General features: G+C 30.5%; 1 protein-coding gene across 2 annotated transcripts in view; it reads right to left on the bottom strand.

The window, feature by feature from the left end:
* The window catches only part of FBXO11 (F-box protein 11), a 78,613-nt gene that overhangs the window by 47,356 nt on the left and 16,501 nt on the right, over positions 1 to 14,756 (bottom strand). For both annotated transcript variants that reach the window (XM_075366751.1, XM_075366753.1), the window contains exons 6-8: positions 5,031 to 5,275; positions 4,163 to 4,466; positions 334 to 637 (exon numbers count right to left, since the gene is read on the bottom strand). In XM_075366751.1, coding sequence (XP_075222866.1) covers positions 334 to 637; positions 4,163 to 4,466; positions 5,031 to 5,275 — 853 coding nt within the window. The remainder of the gene's footprint in view (positions 1 to 333; positions 638 to 4,162; positions 4,467 to 5,030; positions 5,276 to 14,756) is intronic.

Here is a 14,756-nt window from a genome sequence, read left to right as displayed (position 1 = left end):
ACTCTAATCTACAGTTATAAAAGGAGCCCTGTGATGCTTTACCATCCAGGTTCAAAACTAATTTGAGTAACAACAAACCCCTGGAAGTTTGGGTTATTTTGCTGTCTTGGCCAGTTTTAAAAATCAATAAGTTCTTTTTGATTTTATTTTTAATTATTATGGAACAGAAATATTTAATTAATGGTGAAATGTAAAAGTTAAACAAAAAAAAATTAACCAAGAATTAATTCCTTAAATTTAACAACCATGACCTTAATCTTAGGACTAGATTAATCTGAGCAATCATTGGTGATACAAACACTGAAACTTTTACTAATATGCAATAAATATTACCTTATCTGAACTCCTGAGTATAAATGGTTAAATATATCATTATCTTCCAACTTGCCATGTCCGTTATCATAAAAATAGACACCAACTTGTTTACCAGAATGTATCCGATTTCGCCGTAATACTGGCGTTGAACCGGTTGTGATCCAAACACCTGCCAATGTATTAGCATAAACTTCATTTTCTTCTATCAATCCTTGACCTTTTTCATGTACATAAATACCTCCATGCTGTCCATGATGGATTTTATTATGCCTTACAATAGGATCACTGTTAGTTCGTATCTGGATACCGGCTAGTGCATTTCCTGGAATTTTCAAAGGTACGTATAAGAATATGTTAACAGTTAACTTTATTAGAAAGAGTAAACTATTTATAAAATTAGAAACTAATTAATAACAGGAAGTGTTATTACAGATATATAATATTTCCTTGACCTTCAAACATTTTAAGACTTCTCAAAAGAATTAAAACTTTTTTAATTATTATGTGAAAGCATATTTACTAAATCATAGAAAAATGAGCAATTTTATTTAAAACAAATACTGTACTGAGAAAATAAATAAACAATTTTTCTCATTCTATGTTTTCATTAAAATGCTAACAACTTATATTTTTTATCCTGATAAGAGAAATAAGTACATTGAAGGAAATCCAAAAATTTAATCCTAGTTTCTGATCATTTACCACATGTAAATGGTTACACATGTCATGGATTTTTTAAAATCTGATGTTAATTTTTCAATGCAGAAAATAGTTTTTATTTATGTTGTTAATAGTTAACATAATAAAATTGTATACAGTTAAAACTTGCAATAATGTAAAAATGTCAATAACTGATATAGAACAACTGAGTAGCCCAAAAGAAATATCTTTACAGTCTGTATCTCCATTACATAACACTAAAACAATATTTTTATCATACAATAAAAATTTATAATCTGCTGATCTCTGTAGTGGAGTGGTAACATCTCAATCTTTCATCTGAAGGTCCTTGTTTCCATGGCTAAGTTGAGGTTACATGGGGAAAAAAAGAAGAAAAAAGTGTTTTAAGTACTTAACTGGACAATAGTACAACTGAAATGAAATTCACTTCTTACCACATTACTCATCTGCAGATTTTTTAAACACATTAATTGGGCAGGCATATTTAATTTACCAGAATTTCTATTTTACTTAATTCTAATTTTGTAAAAAAAAATTACATTTTAAACACTAGTTATAAATATTTATCTGACATCAACTGTGATAGTACATTAAGTGTCTGGAGCATTTAGATATTTAGGTGACATATCTATATCTTCAGGTAACATTTTATAAGTCATCAGCTTTTATCTCTGACAAGCTTAGCAGAGAATGTAATTCTTTATCTCTTGGTCAGTTATTTACAGTATCTTCTCTTTTATCCATTTATTAGAAGTGTTTCTGCAAATAGTAGTATTACTGACATATATTTTTAATTCCATTTTTTCACCATCTTCAATGATTTTTGTAACTATTTTTTTGAAGTTGCCTACTAGGCCTAGATTGACACAATGTTTAGTTCTTTCTCCCAATCATTTCTGAATGAACAAAAGTGTCAATAAGTTAGTCACAATTAACAGTATGATTGTTTGAGGTGAATTAATAAATTAGAACTTTAGGTCAATAAATTAGAGCTTTCTTTCATTTTCCTGTTTAGCCTCCAGTAATTACCTTTCAGTTAATACTTCAGAGGATGAATGAGGATGATATTTACAAGTGTAAATGAAGTGTAGTCTTGTACAGTCTCAGTTCAACCATTCCTGAGATGTTTGGTTAATTGAAACCCAACCACCAAAGAACACCAGTATCCACGATCTAGTATTCAAATCAGTGAAAAAATAACTGTCTTTACTAGGACTTGAATGCTGGAACTCTCGACTTCCAAATCAGCTGATTTGGGAAGACGTGTTCACCAATAGACCAACCCAGTGAGTCAATAAATTAGAACTGGAAGAATTGTACAATCCTTCTGCATATGAAGACAACACAAAAACTAATCTTGCTCATTTTCTGACAAAGAAGAATTGGGTAGTCAAGGCACTGATAATTCAGTAGTGAATAATGGAGGTATTACATATTCTGGATTGAGGAGTATAGAATATTACTGATAGAATTTTACTTCTATAATACAAAGCAGCATGACATTTTAATTACAAAAGTTTCAAAATTAGAAAGTGGAGCTCTCTATTTTGGTAACATGCTACCCTTGAAAAAGTGTGGCAACTGATTTTTAGAAATTTCTGCGATAGTTCACACCACTAACAAAAAACTAGAAACTATGAGAAACAGAGTAAACTGCGTAGTATGAGTATTACAGACAAATTAATTCTAAAAAAAATTAAGTTGGTTATAAGTTTTGAAATTAAATTTAATTCTAAAATGTGATGTTTGTGTAGTATGTAACATGTGAACTATCATTTTTATAAATATTTACCTTTTGGTTTGAATAGACTAATTTTTTTTATTAAATAAATCTAAAGAAATAATATTGAAATTCATTAAAAAAAAGCTCTGATATTTAAAAAAAAAGAAAAAATAGGTTACTTAGGATTATATAATAATTTATTAAGAAGGTTAGTAAAGAAGTTTTCGGCCCGTCTTCCACATAGTTGTTTTTGATAACTGGTGACAAAAGGATGTTTTTACATAAGGGTGAAGATATTACTGTATGTAATGCATGTGTACTAAATTATAAGTAACACAATGTGACTTACTACAAAATGCTTATCTTTGGGAAATGTTAATGTAATTTTTACTTAACATTAAATAAAATAAAATACATTCATAAGTATTGTTTATGACTAATATTTCACCATTTACAATTTTTTTGAAAACAATGTTTCTGAAGTACATACATCTTTATACCTTTCACGAATGGTGAGGTTATTATTTATTGGTGAATTATTTTTTTACCTATTTCTAATTTATCCACAAAATTGAAGAAAAAAAAAAACTTTTTAAATCATAAATCAAGCTAAAAAGTAATTTTATTTAAAGAGAACGGGCAAATAAACAATAGATAAACTTATTTAAAGATAACTTCGAGCTAATATTAAGTAGTGAAGACAAATGATGAAAGGACAGAGGATAGTGTACTTTATCTTACCTAAGATTCACAACCCAAATAATATTTAAGCAGTAGTTGGATATTGGTATCTAGCAGATTAATATTGATATGTGACATACCAATACATGGGTCTACTATGGGAGCCTACGCTGACCACCAACACTGTAATATCATATTCAGTTAAAATGAACTACCTATATTCAAAAGACTTCCTTCTTGTTCCTTACATTCCCTTTCTTTTAACCCTAAACCTTTATACTTATTTTTTATATTTATAGACATAAAAATATGTTCAAAAATCAATCAACAGCTATCAATTTAATCCAGTAAGTGTAAAAATAAGTTTGGATATTTCAAGGAAAAGATTATATAATACCCAGAATTATTTTCTAAAAATTAGTGTAATAAGTGTGATAGAGTAAGTACATCAACATAACAACACTATATTCCTTACAATGATATGTTCGTATATTTATTTATTTTTTTGCTACCAAATTTCTGTTCTAATTATCATTGATGTATGTTACTGATAATAAAATACAAGATATATAATGCAAAAGTTTGTTTTTTTATGATTGAACTTTATAGGCAATTTAAGATTAATAAATTGGCTATAAAATACCACTATAACATATTAATAATAAATTTATAAGGAACAAATAATAGATGCAGTCACATTCTGTAACTACCATAATATCAAAAACATATTCTATTAAATAAACATATTAAATTTATACTTACCATATATATTGTTATGTTCTATCAGACCTCTACCTTCACCAAATATGTATACACCACCTTGATGGCCATTATAAATTTCATTCCGTCTAATAGTTGGATTACTGTTCGATGTAATCCAAACACCCGCAAAATTATTGGAATGAATTCTATTTTCTATAAATTGACCAAGACCATTTTCATGTACATAAATACCTCCAGTTTGGCCATGGTGGATCTCACATTGCACTACAGTCGGATTAGCACCAGCTTTTACCTCAAATCCAGCTATTCTATTGTTATGAATATCATTTGCTTCAAAGAATCCCTGGGAAAAATCATTAGATCTAAATGACATGAATTTTTCAACTTAAATATAAACAAAAATTTTTAGCAATATTTAAAATACCTATAATCTTAACAGATTTGTTAGATTAGCAATTCCAATCTGGTTCTTATTTTTCCGTATTCTCCTTTAAATGAAAATCTTGGCCAAGTAGAATCTATTTTAAAATATTTATTTTCTTCAGTGATTTTTAAACTCAGAGATTGCAAAAGTACAGTATACCACTCAAAAAGTGAACACATTTTCACTACCTTTAACTCTTTTCCTATTCAAACTTGATAAAAATAATTACAACCAATTCACTGATTAATTTGTTTAGCGAAACTCCTTTTGATAGAAACAAATTCATAAACAACACATACACATATTCTGGCATAGTATTTATTAATAAAAGTATGATTTTTAGAAAATATTTTCTAACAGAATGTTTAAAAAAAAAAAAAAAAACAAAATGTAAAGTAAGAGTAAATGAGAATTAACTAGTTATTTTAAACTTATGACAACAGTAATTTAATATACAAACAATTTATATTAAAAATTACATACCAAGCCATTATCAAATGTAAAAATTCCAACATCTCTTCCATGATGTATATGGTTACGCCTCATAATAGGATTTGCATAATTTTTAACCCAAATTCCAGCAAGTGCATTCCGTGATATTTCATTGTCTTCGTATGTACCCTGAGCATAATCTGTTACATATAAACCAACATTTTCACAATCACTTATATCACAATGTCTGATAGTAGGGGTTGCACCAACACCACTAACACAAACAGCAGCACCCACTGAAACCAAAATAAAATAAAATTAATTACAAAATCCAAAAATTCACCACGAATTAAAATATTATCAAAAGGACCAACAAGACTAGGGTAGTCAAAACTCACATATTTCATTTCCTAAGTTGGAGAACTAGAATCCTAATGAAGGTTGTGAACCACTGGGAATAAGATCAGTCCCAGTATACATACAAGTTCATAAACCCAGCATTCATACCTGTTCACATAGAAAGATCTGATAGAAGAAATTTGTAGTTAGTAAGAATAACTGTTCATAATCCTCTCGAGATTGTAATTCAATAACATATGTAGGTTTACAAGGGAATGTATTTTAAAATTGGAAAAATTTCTACAAAAACTTAATCCACTTCAAGGCATTTATATATGAATGGTGAATAATTTTTACTAGATGAAAAAATGTTATTATAGTTTTTTGATATTTATTTTTACATTTATTTTATTTTTTGGGGGATTGGGAGATCCAGATTTACCTAATAGAGATTTTACCTAGTAGTTATACTTATTAATGGACAGAAAACAGAATCTCTGAGGCAGTCTTCAGGTAGTTCTCTACCTGAGAACTCACTGTTTTTTAATTTGGTGTCAGAACTGAGAACTTAGCAGATCAAACCTGAGTATAATATTTAAGTACCATGAAAATTTTTATGCCAATGGAATTTATAATGATGAAGAGGGGATGATCAAAGTTAAGAAAAGGAGTGTATAATGAGAACGAATGATCAGCCCATCTGGTAGACATCTTGATGGACAGGTAATTTATGTCTTACCCAGAACCATTCTCACAACACTTGCTAAAAAGCACAATATGTCACAAATTTCTGTCAAAAATAACCTTCTCATAGACGATTTTGATTAGTAAAAATTATTATATTATTAGTGTGGATAATCATTATTTCTACTAACCAGTTATTTTCTGGTGTATTGATAATTGTATGCTATGAATTATATCTCAGTAGTTTAGGCTGAATCATTCTGTCACTCCCAACTGCGAATACAATAATTGTTTTATGTGTATAATAACCTATCGCTTGTCTGGTGCTTTGGCAAGCCAATAACCAATTAAAATTTTGTTGTCATTGTTACTGATGTTTAATAATGATAACATCATTTGTAATGCTTCACACCATTATACAGTTCAGTAAAAGAAAGTATTTCACTCTGTGCTGTCATGTTCCATATGGTGTGATATAGTTTTATTGTTCACGATACAGTTTTACAGTTAATTTTTAAAACAGTTTTATTCAGTGTTTTTTCATTTATTTTAATTTACCCTGTGTTTTTGTGCCAGTTGGTTTTTAACAATGAGCGATTCTGTCGTGAAGGACTGTTCAGGAAGTATGTTTAAAGCAATTTCACAAGCTGCTTTCACGTCATCAATTGTTCTGTAACGATGTCTTTTCAGGGGGAATTTCCAACAGGGAAAACAGAAAGAAGTCTGCAGGCACCAAATCGGGTCTGCAGGTGGCTGGGGCAGCGTTACCAGATTAGATTTGGCCAGGTAGCTGGTCATGGCAAAGGCAATATGGGCTGACATGTTGTCATGGTGAAGTTTCCAATCGCTGCTGATGTCTGGTCTGATGCGCCAGATCCTAGCTCTCAGTCTCTTGAGGACTTCTATGTAAAATTTAAAGTTAACAGTTGTCCCAAGAGGAACAAACTCATGGTGGACGATCCTCCTGACATCAAAAAACATGAGCATCGTCTTTATCTTTGATTTGCTCATTCGAGCCTTCTTGGGGCAAGGGGATGCTGAGGTGTGTCACTTTAGCCTCTTTGTTTCAGGGTTGCACTGGAATATCCCCATTTTCATCACCGGTGATAACATTGTCCAAAAAGTGAGGTCATTTTCGGTCATTTCCAAAACGTCTTGACAAATTTCCACTTGGCAAGACTTTTGGTTGTCTGTCAAATTTCTTGGGACCAGCTTAGTGCACACTTTTCTCATGTGCAAATCGTTGGTCACAATCTCGTGGACGATAGTTTTTGGAATATTTATTGCCAATTAATTGAATACTCATTCGACGGTCTATTTGCAAAACGTTTTTCACACAAATCACGTTTTTGTTGTTTGAGGAGGTTGACAAGCGTCCAGCATGGACTTCGTTATCAACCTCTTCACAGCCTTCCAAAAATGTCTTGTTCCAAACTTGCCTTTGTGACAAACAATCATTCCTAGAGTCCTGTTGAACCACTGGAAAAGTTTTCGCTGCAGACTAGCTGAGATTCATACAAAACTTTGTTCCGCGTATCTTTGTTGTAGTGAGTGCTGATTCGCAACTTGTACAAGACGAAACAGAGGTTTACGAAATCGCTTATCCTTCAACCCCAAAAGCTTGGAGACAACTGAGCAAGCACTGGCTAGGTAGTTGACTTACACCACCATCGATCCTGGCAAATAATAGTGTGCTGTAATGTACAGTCACTTCACAATAAAAGTTAGACATTACTTTCTGGACATACCTTGTATAACCTTAAAACTAGATAACTCTAAAACTGCAGTCGGAGACACTGCTTGGAAAGCATGTAGAGCAACAAGTGTTAGTGAAAGAACAATTTTTAATAAAACAAAAAACACAAAATTCATAGTAAAGAGGTTAGCCTTAAAAAAAGACTTGAAAGTGTGTGAAAACGATTGAAAGGTTGGATGATTTTAAAACCACTATCAGTAAAAAAACTCATTCATTTTATTTCAATAATTGGCTTCTTCCTATCTTGAACAAAACATTAAATGTTGTGAATACTGATTCTGAACTGCCGAATTTAAATACATTACATCGTGTTTTAAAATCAATGAATTTCATTTCATGTCCAGAAAAATTAATTCTTTATTGATTGAACACAAAGATATTATTTCATGGTGTAGGGAATATTTAAGAGAAATTAAGCAATTTTGTAAAGAGAATAAGACAATTTACTATCTAGATGAAACTTGGGTAATATGGGACATGTATAGGTGGATAAAGAAATAAAGAGCGTTAAAGATGCTTTTATGAAATGTTTGTAAACTGGGTGAAAACTCCGGCTGGAAAAGGTAAACAATTAATAGTAACACATGTAGAAAGTGAAAATGAGTTTTTGAAAGGTGGTTTATGGAATTTGAATTCAGGTCTTCCCAAGGGTATCGTGCTGAAATGAATGATGACAATTTTATACAGTGGTTTAAAAATATTGTTGAAAATTTTGCTGAAGGATTTGTCATAGTAATGGATAATGTGCTGTAACATTGCCTGAAAACTGAAAAAAATTCCAAACACTGACCTGAAAATCTGAAATTGCTGAACAGTTAAAAATCAATGAAAATTGTGTACACCAAAGACATCTTAAAAGTAGATATTATAAGATTAGCAAAATCAGTTTAACAAAAATATTTTCATTATAAAATCGATGAAATAACAGAATTAAAAAAAATGTGTTGTGATGCATATCCCTCAGAACCATTGCAATTTTAACATGATAGAATTGATATAGGCACAAATCAAAGGCTACATAAGAAGTAATAACACATCATTTAAATTAAGTGATGTAAAAAATCTACTGATATAAGATGTTAACAGAGTAGTGTAAATGCTTGGAAAAATTGTATTCAACATGTAATTAAAGGAAAAAAATGTGGGAAACACACAGTTAGTATGAAAATATTATTGAAGATATTGTGATAAATTTGGGAAACTATAACAATAGTTCAACAGACAGAAAATAACATTAAATACATTAAAGTAACAAATATTTTTTCTGTTTTATTTGCTGAAATTTTAATATAGGCAGTAACACATTTTATCACAATTTTCTAATTTTTGTATTAAAAGTAATTCACTTTTATGCTAAATCTAAAGAGATGTGGTTTTTTCTCAAATGAATTGTGCTAAATTAAATTAGATCATCATACTATTGTTTTGGTTTGCTGCAAACGCTAATGAAACTGATTATAGTAACTGTTAATAACTGAAATATATTCAAACAGATCTGTTGGTATTTGTAACAGTAATCAAAGGGATGTTTCTATTTGTCTGTGTGCACGCATGCATGCATTCACACACATACACATCTTATAGCTTCATTTCTCTTTTTGACATAATAATTTTTCTTGTTTCTATTGTAGTGGACGTTCTATTCTTTACCTTTGAAGAGGAATAATTATTTTTCTATGTTAAATATAACATGAATTAAAAGTGTTATGTTTGTTTAGGACACCTTTATGCATATAAAAAATTGCATATTTTTTACTTTTGTTATAATTGAATTATCTATTTTTAATTTTTTTATAATCAGAGGTTAATAATTATTAATAAATCAATATATTTAAACAAAAAAAGAAAAGAAATAAAGTTGCATTCGAATCGATGTTCCTTCCCCGTGTTAAGATCCAAATATTTCATTAATTAAAATTTTATTGGGCTACAACTCTGGAACCAATGTAAATAAGTACCATTTATGATATATCTTTGAAAATCTTTCAATGAGGACTTATTACTGCACTGAAGAAAAAATCGAAAATCCAAAAAAAAAAATGGATTTTTGACTTTTATGGAAACTTTTGGTCCAGTTGATTGCAATCAAAAGGGGAGGTGCACAACTAGATGTTACAACAGACCTAAATCCAAAATTTCAACATTCTATGGCTAATCGTTTTTGAGTTATGTGAGATTCATACGTACATATAGATGTCACGCCAAAACTAGTCAAAATGGATATTTCCGTTCAAATATGAAAACCAAAATTTTTCATGATTACAATATTATTATTTACTACCTTGTACTTAAGTACAACGAGGTAAAAAAATCAAGGATTGTTTTTACGTGTTAAGAAACTATGATGGTGTCAAAAAAACTTAAACAAGAAAATCAAAGAAATTTCCTTTCCTTAGCTGTCAAACTTAATATAATTTTATTAGATATACATTTAAGAAATCATTAAAACTTATTTGGTCAAAATAGGTATTTTGTTTGGCCAAATATAGTATTCAAGAAGAAACAGTCACTTTCTTATGAAAAAAAAAAAGGTGAATTAAAGACTTTAAACACCGGTTGACTCAAGTCATACGAATAAGTACTCATGGGTTTCAAGTGTCCATTACAACTTTTCACCTGCATGTTAAACAATGTAATTTTTTATTATTAATAAATATAACATACTAGCTCTACCCGCCATGCTTCGCTGTAGCACATTATGGTTGCATGGATGAAAAAATGGGAAACAAAACAAAGCATACGTTTCATAGAAGTTTAATTTTGCAATAATTGTGGATCTACAATATTTTTTGTTTTTCCACTCATCATAGATATAAAGGCTATCTGGTTTGCCGACTCAGGAACACGCAACATACAGTTGCCCATGTGAGAAGCAATCCGCATCTAAATCTAAACCACACAATTCTAAAAATTGACCTTGAGCTTTATTGATTATGATTGCAAATGCCAATCGAATTGGGAATTGCAATCTTTTAAATTAAAATGGTGTATCGTTCGGGATTATGGGTATTTGAGGAATGAGGACATCTTCACCTTTGAAAGGCCCCGTTAAAATTGTTGCTTCCACTACGTTATTCATCAATTTCTTAACTGCAAGTTGCGTGCCGTTGCAGAGTTTTGGCTGATTAATATTCCGCAACAGGGTAATTGTCATTTTTTGATCGTACAGTTTCTAGAATCAATCTAATGAGGAATGTTTTCCCAGTTCCTCCTGGCGCATCCAAGAAGTAGGTCCCCCCAACTCCGTTATTTATCATTTGCATTATGCGATCATAAATGGCTTTTTGTTCACGCGTTAATTTGGAAATGTTTGAATGGACATATGGCTGAAGATCACCAATGTTGTAACTCTGTTCACGGCGTAAATCCACAACAAATGAAGCAATCGCAGCTCGGGTGGGTGCTGGCATTCCCAATTGACTAAGAACTTTATTTGCAATAGCTAAGCACTTGTCTTCAATGTTTATCAATGTTTCGTTGTAAAAATGCCTTCTGTAAATTCCATGGTCAAATTGGTATTTTCTACGCGTACTCTATGCAAAATATCCTCAGCCATATGTGAACGATATCTTTCCCATAACTCTGTGGGAGATGAAGGGAAGCAAGCGGTCAATATAATTGCGAATAATGCGCAAATTTGGTTTGGATGTGCAGTGTTGCATGCGTCATTAATACATATATCCCACTGTTGGTCGTTTTCTAATAAATTCAGAGCTTGGTGAAAGGCGCAGCTCAATCACGACACGATCACACAAAAGTACCTCGCGATTAAAGTGAATATTTAATTCAGATTGTATAATAATCTGAATCAGATGCAAGTGGATACGCCTTTTTTTTTATTTTGTTAATAAACAATGTAATTGGGAACAGGTATTGTTTCACATTTGACTGCGGTTGTCGTTAGCTAGTATGGCGAGTGTTCCCCTCGCTTCCGGCAGATGGCGCGGTCACTGGTACACAACTGACAGTTAAAAAAACCGTTTTCTCGCGGTCGCAGGTATGTGACTGATGTGAAAAATAGATAAAAACAATCTTTGATGCGGGTTATATATCGTGCTAAAATTTGAGCTCAATCGGTGCAGAACATTTTGAGTTTTTGAAGCGTACACAAACGAACTTAACATTTTTATATATAAAGATTTGTGGGCTGCGAAAAAAAGCCCTTAAGTCGTACGAAAAACACATCATTTTAAATGCTTACAAAAGGAGAGTGTAATGCTTACAAATTACAGAATAATCAAACGGCGTTGATTTCAGATGTTAATAAACTTTCAGTGTACAACGTGATTCTTGAGTATGAATGTACTAATGAATTACGGTCTCCAAAGAAAACAAAGCCCTGCAGGTCAATTGAGAAAAAGGTGAGATTTTGATAAAAACGCGATTCGTAAAAAAATTACATGAATTTTAATTATTTAGAAATAGTTTAGCGGTGTATTATGTCCTTTGGAAGAGAATTCGGTTATTGTCTTCGACAACGCTTCTTTTAATTAAACGAAAAGAATTCCAGAATGTGTTATAGAAAAACAATGATATCAAAATGTGGCTTAGTTCAAAAGAAATAATTTTTGAAGAGGTTTAAGTTAATGTTCAATCATTGCAAAGGGTTTCGCGTATTAAAAGTAATTATAGTCCGTATAAAATTGGTTTGACACACAACACCACATTGGTAAGACATGTTTTCATTCAGCTCCTAACAAATATGTTTGCCGGCCTCCGTTGCGCGAGTGGTAACGTCTCGGACTTTAATCCGGTGGTTCCGAGTTGGAATCCCGGTCAGGCATGGGATGGCATTTGCATACGCTATAAATCATTCATATCATCTGAAGCAATGCATAACGGTGGTTTTGGAGAAAGAAAAAAAAAATAACGAATACTTAGGTTTCAGTGTTACTATTTGTGAATTTTGTTCTTTGTTTTTACCTAGCAAAGAACGCTAAATGACCAAAAAACGATTGTTTGGTCATATATATGTAAAAAAATAACCTAACAAAGGATTTTTTGGTCATTATGTAGGGATATTATTTTCTGTGTTTTTGGTTATTTCGACTTTTTTTGTTTGCATAGTCTTAAGTCTATCTGGGCTATAAGAAAGTTAGGTGTTTTAATTTATTTACTGTAAGTCATCCTTCTTGGTGGCTTTTCTTTTTGTTTTGGTGTTTTTTTAATAAAATACAGATGTTTTAGCTGTTAAATATAATTCAAAGAAATTTGTTACTTAATCAGTTGTGATTTTGTTTACATTGGCAACGGTCATATGGGCTCTTTGTGATTGGTCGTTGTGTGACAGCGGCCATCTTGCATTGATCTGATTGGTTTTCCTTTGTTTGCATTTCCATCTGATTTATTAGCCTTTTATTTATTAAAAAACTGTACAAATTAAAACTAGATAGATAGATTTATTAAAAATAGATGAAAACAATCTTTGATGCGAGTTATATATCGTGGTAAAATTTTTTTTAATAAAATATAGATGTTTTAGCTGTTAAATATAATTCAAAGAAATTTGGTCGTTGTGTTTGGCAGCGGCCATCTTGCATTGATCTGATTGGTTTTCCTTTGTTTACATTTCCAAATTAAAAATGTACAAATTAAAAATAGATGAAAACAATCTTTGATGCGGGTTATATATCGTGCTAAAATTTGAGCTCAATCGGTGCAGAACATTTTGAGTTTTTAAAGCCGTACACAAACGAACTTAACATTTTTATATATATAGATTATTATTATTATTACTATTAATAAATATAACATATTATTATTATTATTATTATTATTATGATTATTACTATTATTACTATTTGCATTCAGTGCAGATAGTTAATTTAATAGTTAATTTCTTGTTTATTTACAGAATTTTCAACCATCATTAAATTTAAACAATCATCATCTCATTGTCTTTTTAGTATTTATTTAAGTCTGTAACCATGGACAAATCCGCAAATATGAAAAAACTGTGTATTCATGGGGAAGCTAGAAATATTATCAATTTTATTAAACAGTTTATGAAGAGAATAAAAATAGTAGATTATTTCATCTACTTCATTGCAAGCTTTTCACTTACATTTTCCTACAATTGGTGGTTTGGTGGTTGTTTCTATGTTGAGTACAGTTTACCTTTCTTAGGTTCATTTTTATTATATATTGATGCGTTTCGCAACTACTCCACTATCAAAACTTATTGTACTGAGTACAGTACTCAACATACAATTATAGTTTTCTTAGCAGAAAAGATAATAGCAATAATTATCTTAATAACAACAATTTTAACAACAAGTTCTCTTATCGCAGCACTGTCAGACAAAAAAATGTTAATCTGATGATGCAGCAATGGAAAAAATTTTTGCACTGTTATCAGATATGTTTCTTAACTTTCAATGCAGCAAAACATTTCTCTTTAAATTTTCTTAAGCTTAGAAAAATTGTCATTCATTATTTTCAATGCTTTTACTGTAAGGCACAGGAGTTTTCTATCTTTATGACTGACACTCTTATTCTGTAATTGGCTTCCATTTTTTCTCTTCCTTCCACTAACATTAACTTTCTTGTTTGTTTCATTAGTAACAAATTGTCAATGAAAGTAGCCACTAGAAAGTAAGTAATATGGTAGCAAGTTTATTTTAGTTATTTTTAACTGAACATCTGTACACTGATATATATTTCAGAATTTTCTGAACACTTTTTGAAGCTGGTTTTTTTTAAAATAAGATATGGATTCATTTTAAACATCCTATGATTTTAAAATCATGAACTGACAAATTTGCACCATTTTAACAATTTCTCTAGAGGCTTTGCTTGTCATTTGCATCTTTAATTTTATTAGATTACTATTTCATTTTGAATCAAATTAAAACTTAAGTAGATGTTCATCTAGTTACTGTAAATTAAGAATGAATTTTTAATTACTTCTTTTTAAAAGATTAATACATTTTAATAAGCCTAACTAATAAGATTCTTACTCAAATTTCAAATTAGAAGATTTATTTTTAACACTTTTT

The sequence above is a fragment of the Lycorma delicatula genome, chromosome 5, assembly GCF_047948215.1.
Source record: "Lycorma delicatula isolate Av1 chromosome 5, ASM4794821v1, whole genome shotgun sequence".
Classification (NCBI taxonomy): domain Eukaryota; kingdom Metazoa; phylum Arthropoda; class Insecta; order Hemiptera; family Fulgoridae; genus Lycorma; species Lycorma delicatula.
Note: the sequence above shows the minus strand (reverse complement) of the source record. Positions and strands in the feature narration are given on the sequence as shown.